The sequence below is a fragment of the Panthera pardus genome, unplaced genomic scaffold (assembly GCF_024362965.1).
Source record: "Panthera pardus isolate Hobbes unplaced genomic scaffold, ASM2436296v1 HiC_scaffold_20, whole genome shotgun sequence".
In the NCBI taxonomy this organism is placed as follows: domain Eukaryota; kingdom Metazoa; phylum Chordata; class Mammalia; order Carnivora; family Felidae; genus Panthera; species Panthera pardus.
In genome coordinates this window covers 45902627-45912679 of record NW_026526766.1, presented here as the reverse complement: position 1 = coordinate 45912679, position 10053 = coordinate 45902627, and the positions used below count along the sequence as shown (strand labels likewise).

At 39.6% G+C, this 10053-nt stretch overlaps 1 protein-coding gene across 2 annotated transcripts in view; it reads right to left on the bottom strand.

The window, feature by feature from the left end:
• Nucleotides 1–2031: 2031 nt before the first annotated feature.
• Nucleotides 2032–10053, bottom strand: part of MTAP (methylthioadenosine phosphorylase) — a 48166-nt gene continuing 40144 nt past the window's right edge. The window contains exons 7-8 of one of the 2 annotated variants that reach the window (XM_019430669.2): nt 6082–6204; nt 2032–3526 (exon numbers count right to left, since the gene is read on the bottom strand). In XM_019430669.2, coding sequence (XP_019286214.1) covers nt 3488–3526; nt 6082–6204 — 162 coding nt within the window. In that variant the 3' untranslated portion in view covers nt 2032–3487. The other variant, XM_019430670.2, reaches the window with a different exon arrangement.

Sequence of the window (10053 nt, the reverse complement as noted above, 5' to 3'; positions counted from 1 at the left end):
TCAAAAGTTTTCCCTTCAATGGTTAGAAATTCTCAATTCCTTTAACCACTACTTATGTGGCATGGTCTTCCCAATCCTCACACCTTCCTAAACTGGTGCTTTTTAGATGGTCAGTGTTCTAAAAATGTTGTGCCCAGAACTGGATAGTGTTCCAGACATGATTTAACAGAATTCAATGTCAAACTAAGAGAGATTATTTTATTTTACAAAGCCAGGTCTCCTCTAGAGTCCACTCCTTAAAAGGTATCAATTTAAGGGGCACCTGGGTGATTCAGTGGGTTAAACTATCCAACTCTTGATTTTGGCTCAAGTCATGACCTCACAGTTTGGGAGTTTAAGTCCCGCATTGGGGTTTCAGACTGACCGTGTGGAGCCTGCTTAGGATTCTCTCCCCGCCCCGCCCCCTTCCCTCTGCACCTCCTGCACATGCTCTCTCTCAAATAAACTTTTTTTTTAAAGGTATCAATTTAAGAGAGTAGATGCTTACAGTAAAAAGCTCAAACAGTGCAGAAAGACATGAAGTACACAGTAGATCTCTTGATTCATACCTCAGAGGTTATCACCAAGCTTCTTACCAGAAACTTTCTATGAACATAAAGCATAAATACACTATCCACACATCCAGTATTTTTCTGACTTCCACTTGTAACAGACATCATTCCATTCTGGTGCATAAAGATACACATCATTTATTTGAGCTGATGTATCTTATTTAGATGCCCCCACTCCTTTGAGAATTTTAGCCATTCCTAAGCTTTCGCCTACTATAAACAACTCCAGAATGCACTCAGGCTAACTTGCAAAACATGTCAGGTTTCAAATATAACCCTGGTATTCCAGCCTTCTCCTTTTTTGGTTAACACTCTACATATGAAGGATTCTGGTTTATCCACAAAATCATGAAAAACAATGCAAAACAATGCATTATCAATAAAGTTTTTAAGTAGATGCAAATGCACAAATCAGTAACTTGGCACTCTTCCAGAGGGTTAAGTCACTATGCTACAACTTTTCCATTACACCCATAACCTTCACTAGGGAAAATGAAAATATTTCAAAACTGACCAATGCGTTCCCTTAATTTTGTAGCTAAAAAAAAAAAAAAAAAAAAAAAGTGAAAGATCATGTAAAAAGCATCCCAGGAAGAAAGTCTACATAGTCCTTAAGAATAAGGTATCAGCTGGGGCACGTGGGTGGCTCATGTGGTTAAGCATCTGACTTTTGATCTCAACTCAGGTCATGATCTCATTGTTCCTGAGTTTCAGCCCTGAATCTGCCTCTGCGCTGATGGCTAGGAGCCTGCTTGGGATTCTAGCTCTACCTCTCTCTGCCCCTCTCCTGCTCGTGCATGTGCGTGCTATTTCTCAAAATAAGTAAACTTTAATTTTTTTAATGTTTATTTTTTGAGAGAGAGCGAGCGAGCAGGGGAAGGGCAGAGAGAGAGAGAGGGAGACACAGGATCTGAAGCAGGCTCTAGGCTCCAGCTGTCTGCACAGAGCCCTATGTGAAGCTTGAATCCCTAAAACCATGAGATCATGACCTAAGCTGAAGTCGGACGCTTAACCAACAGAGCCACCCAGGTGCCCCAAAATAAATAAACTTAAAATGCCCCCCCTTTGCTCATGCTCTTTCTCAAAAATAAACATTTTAAAAAAATGAAAAAAAAAAAAAAAAAGACTGACTGATGGGTAACAACAAAAAGACAGGAGTATATGCCAAATGAGAACTCTGAAAATGAGGTTGCTAGAAAAGGCTACTGAATCAAGAAAAGTACATAAGTCATTGGGGGAAAACTGTGCTTTCTGAAGGCAGCAAGAAAAATGCCCACGTTTTTGCCTTGATATCCTCAGACTTCTAAGAATGAAGGAAAGGAAGGCATAGTATTACAGAGTAGTGAATCAGGGTTTACAGACCCAGACAACCCTGGGTTCAGATTCATTAGGCCATCTGTGCATCTCTAATGCGCAACCAGAGTTGAATCACTGTATTGGAGAATGCGAGAGTCATAATCACATGTAACCCAAACAGCTCCATGTTTTAATGCTGGGGGTAACTGGTTTATTTTATTGTTTATAATTAGCAGATTATCTTGAAGCCAATCTCCTAGACACAAACACATGGACTTTACAGACTCTTTAAACAGGATATATCACTAAAGGATCCAGTAACAGCCCACAGTGAAAAGTAATAATTCTGAGGAAAAAAAAAAAGATCTCCCTGTGACAGAACAAAACACATTCCTATAAAATTAACAAAAAGCAGTGTAAGAAGCAAGCTTCTATTTTATGAAAAAATCTAAACCACTAACTCATGTAAAGTAATTCATCAACTCAAAAAGTAGAAACAAAGATCAAATATTAATTTTAAAAATACCTGACACACTATAATGTGTGTATATAGTCTCTTACATGGTTTAAGACTATCTGAGTATTAAACACCCAGTTTTTCTCAAGTTGTGGCAGGCCCAAATATCGTTCTGACTGTACAGTCACTCATGAAGATCGAACTCAAACAGAACTCTTCTTAGAATTACCATCTTAAATTTTGTATCATTACACCTGTATTTTTTCAAGAACTGGGTCTTTTTTATTTTTAAGACAGCTTTACCATTTGAGTATATTCACTGTAGAAAAATGTGAAGACACAGAAAAATATAAAGAAAATTAAATTGTTTCCCTCCCCCAAATATGGTAACAAAAGATTATAATATATTCATTTCTAGTCTTTTTATACATCAATGCAGAATTTAAAGACAAAATTAGCAATGTAAAATGCTTACGCATATCCTTTTGTCATTTCATATTACAGAGCAGTCATTTCTTTAGGACATTAAATATGTGAAAACATGATCTTTACTTGGCTGCTTCACAATCTAATTAGAGCTAGGTCATAATTTACCTCCAGCTGTTGGATATTCAGATTGTTTTGTATATTTGTTATTATAACTAAAACTATATTAGACATCCTTCTTTATACATAATTCTTTGTATCTCTGATAATTTTATAAAGATAAAGTCCTAGGACTAGAGTAGCCAGCACATAGGGTGTAAGTATTTTTAAAACTTTTTAAAACTGTAGGAATTTTACCAAACTGCCCTCCAGAAAGACTGTATGAATTTACAGTTACACCAATAAATAGTCTAAGAATTCCAGTTCTTCTTCATATTTCCTTGGTAACATAGGAAGCTGGATGTTATCTCCTACCCTGTATTATTACAAACTTACTGGGGGAAGGGCAAATGGGGTCTTGTCTTTTTAAGAATTTTTCCACGTGTTTAACTGGTGATTTGCTTTCCTTCTGTTTTCTGAAGCAGTCCAAGCCTTCTAGAAGGCATTTCTGATATGTGCATGTCTTGTCATGTTCTTCCTTAGCAGGCAGGGGCATGAGAGCTGCATGTCTTTCCATGTTTTTTCCATTAACTAGGCAGAAATTTCCCAAATGACTGGAATTAGAAAGTCTTCTGGTCTTCTAGGCAGCCACGCTCTTTTAATGTCTTGGTAATAAAACAGAAAACTGGGCTGTATTCTAAAAGGAAGAAAGCAGGCATAGATTACAGTTAACCAAGCACTTGCTGTAGGTATTGATTCTTAGGATCAGGATAATCACCTGGAGTACTTATTACAAACCAGATTTTGATTTTAATGTTTATTTTTGAGAGAGAGAGAGCACGAGAAGGGGAGGCCAAGAGAAGGAGACAGGGTCTGAAACAGGCTCCAGCTCTGAGCTATCAGCACAGGGCCCAACACAGGGCTTGAACTGACAGACCTCAAGACAGTGACCTGAGCCAAAGTCGGATGCTTAACCGACTAAGCCACCCAGGTGCCCCAAACCAGATTTTGATTTCAGAGAGTGAGGACTCATGGTGTACACTCCTCAGAAAATTCTCATGTTCACCAAAGCTTAAAAACAACCAACCAGAGGTGGGACTTGGGACATAGCTCATAACTCTTTGTTCCTCTGTCTCTCTCTCTCCTTTCCTGTAAAGTGTGTTTATTTCAAGAAGGTTGTTCAGATTCTCTCAGATCTCTATTCCCTTTCACATCCACTAGGACACATTTTATGCACCAACCTCCAGCCTCGATTAATTTAACGCAATCTCTGTCATTCACCTTATCCCACTGGAAAAAATCCTTGAAATTTTAACATACTGGTATCTCCAAACATAATAGGATCTTCTTTATCACAGCAAGTCTTATATATCTTTATAAACCACAGCTGGACACATAACGGGTACTAAGTGTTTCTGAAATGCATGAGTGAATGGATGATACACATTTCAGTGTAGAGGTCTGAACATGCTACCCCAGAAAACCCCAAAAGAATAAGCGGTTATTAGTAGGGTGTCCCTTAATGTGACAGAATGGAGGTCATGATTCTTAGTTTTGTCTAGAGCAGCAATTCTTAATTTTCTTCAGAATCTGATGATCCGTTTCTTTCCTGAGAATCTGATGAAAGCTACACATATTAACCCTCTTTAAAAATGCATATATACAGAAATACACTATTTTTACATACTTTCAGAAGTTTCTCAGAAGGAAAGGAACACATGAATTTCTACCATTCAAGCATTTTTTACTTAAAAATGAGGCTGAAATAATTTATTGCTTGGGAAATTATCTTCAAATTTAAAAGACCATGGTCAAAATACGGTCAGTTGGAAAACCTAAAAAAAAAAAACAACCCATCATATTTTGCAGGTGACATTAGCCTCAGCAGCTGCAAAAGTATGAGTCATATTTCCCACAATCAATAGTGTGCTTGTTTAGACAAGCTAACGTTATGCTGCTCCTACTGCACCACACTCAGGGAAATATAACGGTTTCTGGTTATAACACTCCCTATTCTTAGAAATTATTGTTTCCCTTTCCTTCTCAATTATAGTAAGGATTGCCTGCATTCAATTATGATGGGGGAAAAGGGCTATCGTTTACTTACTTAAGAACATGTATCTCCTAGGTATACAGGTTGAAACCAACACATGTATTTCCTGTCCCTTATGGACTTGAAGTCTAGTGGGAAAACAGAATACAAATTCCAATATTCTTGACTTTGCCAGTCCTTAAGGCTGACAGACATCTTGTTATAGGGTGTGCTGCAGCCTGCTATATCAGTTTGCAAGAACCAGCTCTGTGTATCTATCAATGGCTTTGTGTGGACAGCTTGAAATCAGCTGTGCTGGAGCATTTACACCATGCAGTCAGCATCCACTCCAAATCATGGTTCCTCTAAGCCCAGCAGTTGTCCATCACTGACCACCACACGGTGTCTTCATCACACTGAAATCGTGGCTCTCATTCCAGGGCTCCTTGGTAGTAGCAGTTCAGGTAGGGAGGGCTCTTACCAACTTTTCAAATCCTCTCTCAACTACCTGTCATAAGATCCAAGAGTACAGGTGTGTTCTAGACCTTAGAACATGCTAGTTATCTTCTCTGGATAGTAGGGGAATATAATATCCAATCAATTTGAGGCAATTCCTTATCCAATGGGGTTAATCATGAGAGTCACAAAATGTCCAAGTAAAAATCATAAGTCTCTGAGTTTAGCAGTCTGTTTAAATTATATTCTGGGAATGACTACTAGAGTTGAAAAGCTACCAATCTACAACCCATCCCATGTTTATAATTAATCACTGTCTTAATTTGATACAACATCAGCCCTAGGTAGACATTCCTTGGCACCGTTTTGGTATTGCTATCTTAGTGTTTTGGCTTTAAATTTTGCATGGATCTGCCAAACAGCAAATAGCTTTGTCAACAATGTAAGCCATGTGCACAATAAGCACAATCAATCTTCTTTAAAGTATGACTTAGTGATACCTTGCAAAGCATGACAATGTTAAGAACCTGGCGGACTAGATAATAAAACTCTCACCACCTCGACTTTCAACAGTCTTGCATTATTAGCCAAAATATAAAACTACTCAATTTTAGTATGATAGTAAAGAGCATGAAAACTTGTAGAGAAATTCTAGACTAGTATAAAATACATGACGGGCTAAATCAAGGTGAAGTGAAAATAAGAGAAAAAGGCAGCTGAAGGTCTATGGAAGGGTCTGCTTGAAGATAGCTAAGGATACTTACCTTCAGGTTCTGGAGGGTTTCTGACCATTCCATGGACCCTATCTGAGGTATGGTAGTGAGGAGTAAACTTTTGGCTTTATTGGCATTTTCTTTCAGGGTCTTTAAGACCCGGTCCACTGAAACCTAGAGAAACAACAGCACAGGATGTTACTAGCAATTTAGAATTCCACTGCTTTTCGCAGACCATTTTCCTGAGTTTCTACCTCATCTGTGAAGTCAGTTTACTCCAATTCCAATCCCCTGAGCACCAGCTCTGCATTTTTCAAGGCAGTCTTGCTTCCAGGGGGAAGGTCTTGGAGAAACCTAATGACATCTCTGAAAAGCACCACTGGTTCTCAATATAATGTCTGAGAAACCATCTCAGAAGTATGTGTTAGCATGGTCTAGAAAGATGTGGCTAATTCTCCTCACATCCACAGTAAAATGGATTCCAGTCTTAAAACCATTGCTACACTGGCTAACCAATCAGAAGATGAGCACATTTCTCTTAAAAAATTTTTTTTTTTTAATAGAACTACCTTATGATCCAGCAATTGCACTATCAGGTATTTATCCAAGGGATACATGCTGTTTCGAAGGGGCACATGCCCCCCAATGTTTATAGCAGCACTATCAACAATAGCCAAAGTATGGAAAGAGCCCAAATGTCCATCGATGGATGAATGGATAAAGAAGATGTGGTATATATATACAATGGAGTATTTATTACTCGGCAATCAAAAAGAATGAAATCTTGCCATTCGCAACTATGTGGATGGAACTAGAGAGTATTATGCTAAATTAGTCAGAGAAAGACAAATATCATAGGACTTCACTCATACGAGGACTTTAAGACACAGAACAGATGAACACAAGGGAAGCAAAAATAATATAAAAACAGGGAGAGGGATAAAACATAAGAGACTCTTGAATATGGAGAACAAACAGAGGGTTACTGGAGGGGTTATGGGAGGGGGGATGGGCTAAATGGGTAAGGGGCTTTAAGGAATCTACTCCTGAAATCACTGTTGCACTATATGCTAACTAACTTGGATGTAAATTTAAAAAAAAAAATCTTTTTTAATGTTTATTCATTTTTTGAGAGAGAGCGAGTGCATGAGTGGGGGAGGGGTAGAGAGCAAGGGAGACACAGAATCTGAAGTAGACTCCAGGCTGTCAGCAGAGGGCCTGATGCAGGGGCTCAAACCCATGAACTGCAAGATCATGACCTGAGTCTGACATTTAACAGACTGAGCCACCCAGATGCTCCAGCACGTTTCCCTTTAGAGACGTCTTCAAGATGAATCAGAGTCTCATCATTTTTATAGCTCCCAATGAATTAATGGATGAGCTGCTAATATCACAGAAACAACAACAAAAAAATCCCAAACCAAACAAATAGTCCACTTTAATGAGCTTCCTGATGGGAAAACTAAACACTACATCTGAGGCCTGAACTGGATCAAAAAATCTTTAGAACCAGCTGTCAATTTACAGAAAATAATACAGCAGACAGAGAAATCTTTCAAACTACCCCAAGGAGATGATTTCAGTGATCCAGATGGTGGGAAACTCTGGTGGGAAACTCTATAGGTCAAAAGACCTGGTTTCTTCTCAGAACACTTGGAAGTAAAAAACTGTGGTATTAGAGATCACTAGAAACGTGAACTCTGCCTCGATAGGTTAAGGAATTATTGTTGGAAAGTGATGATAATGTATGTTAGGTGTCTATGGATAAAATTATGGATCAGAGTACAGATGAAATATGGTTGGCCATTAAGTTGGTATGTTCACAGATGAAGCTGGGTGTTGATTTACAAAAGCTCATACTATTATCTACTTTTGTATATGACTGAAATTGCTTCATAAGGAAGTTGAAAACTGTGAATGTAAAATGGATAATTAGAGGTGGAATATTTGTCACACCTCACTATACTTCAGAACGTATCTGAGGTTCAGGGACACAAGGACTGTAATACTTTACTACTTATTTCCTGGTGTTTATATAAAGTCCAAATCCCTCCCACAAACACTGAGGTGTGTTTTGGAAAAAAATGATGGGCACCGTTCACTGCGGGGATACGAAGCAGTGACGGGCTGGGTGCTGCCAGGTACATGGAGAGGCATATTTTAAGCAGAGTCTTCCAGGGCAGGCTCATGAAGCACCCAAGGGATTTACCTTATATTTGCTTTTTTTTTCCTTACGCTTTTCCTTTTGACTGATATTTCTATATAGACTCTGACCTCTCTTTTCTTTGTTCCTAATGTTGGGTTCTACCTAAAATGCCCACTCTACTAACCTCCTCATAATAAAATCTAACCCTCTGTTTAAAGTTTATTATTTATTTTTGAGAAAGAGCAAGTGAGAGCTAGAGCAAGGGAGGGGCAGAGAGGGAGAGAAAGAGAGGATCCCAAACAGGCCCTGCAAAGCCCAATGTGGGGTTCGATCTTATGAACCATGAGATCACAACCTGAGCCGAAGTCAGATGCTTAACCGACTGAGCCACCCAGGTGCCCCTCTAAATCCTCTGTTTAATGTCTAGCTCAAATGTCAAGTTTTCTTCACACTTCTGCACCCCCCTCCGTCATAGCTGCCATCCGATGACCACCCCTGCATAGGAGCCAGCACTATGGTACTTGCTCAACATATATCATTTGGTTTAATTCTCCCAGAAATCCTGCAAGGTCAAAACTATATACGCCTCCCTCTCACCTTTGGCTCCATCCCACAGAAGAGTAAATGGATCAAATAACCTGCCCCATCTTACAAGTAAATGGAGCAACAGGAATTTGACAGCAGGTTTAGGCAACTCCCAGATCTTCACACCACGCCAGGCTGCACATCTGGTCTAAAGCACAGTGACACACATGGCTGGTTGACGATGCGGCGAACTTCATCTATGCTTTTCTTGTGGCATTCAGCATTATCTGCCTTCATGCCTTACCACTTACACCCAGCTCAGTTTCTCTGCTTTCAACTCAAGCGACTCCAACTGACTGCTTTCCAAACCTCATGTAGTAAAGGAAAGCACCATTTGCTCTGCAGAGGAGACCGATGTTACCAGACTGAGCAGAAAGCCACAGGCAGGAAGCAATCTGCTCTTGGGTAGTGGCAGGGGCTGGAGCCTCCTGCTAATTGGAGGCAGCTTCTCAACACCACAAGTCTGAGCTGTCCCTTAGGTGACCAGAGCTGCCAAGTCAGAGATTATGCTGTGTCAGGATCTGGAAGTCTCTTACACACCAAGCTACTGATGCAAAACAAGGAACCTGTGTTCAAGTATAACCCAAACCCCATATACACAGATGGACAGACAGCAAGAATATCTTATTCGGTTTTGTATGAAAATGGACGGTGAAACAAGCAGTTCTGACGTAGTGGGAAGGGTCACCTTGGAGAAGATGTCAGTTCCCCTACATGTGCTCAGAACAGCCAGCCCTGTACTTGTTCTTTACTTCAAAACTCCTTGACTGTACTTTTGTCCCTTTCTCTATTTTAGTCTATGTGCTGCTGAAGCAAGCACTCCCTTTCTCTATTTTAAAATGAGATAGAGGACAAGACAAATGATCCAGTTTCTTCAAGTAAAATCCAAGGAGTGAAAAGACAGGGGAATATTAGATTGAAAGAGATATAAGAGGTGTATCATTCCAGGGGCACCCGGGTGGCTCAGTTGGTTAAGTGTCTGACTCTTGATTTCAGCTCAGCACATGATCTCACGGTTGTGAGATCGAGCCCCGTGTTGGGCTCTGTGCTGAGTGTGGAGTCTACTTAAGATTCTCTCTCCCTCTCCCTTTGCCCTTCCCACACAAGCTTGCATGCTCTCTCTCAAAACAAAACAAAACAAAACAAAAAAAGGCATATCATTCAAATGCAATGTATGGGTTATAAGGGACCCTGATGTGAATGGTTGTAGAAGACTGGAAGGAAAATGTAAACAGTCTAGATATTTGATTACACTAGGAATTCATATCAGTATTTTGGGGTACAATAATGGT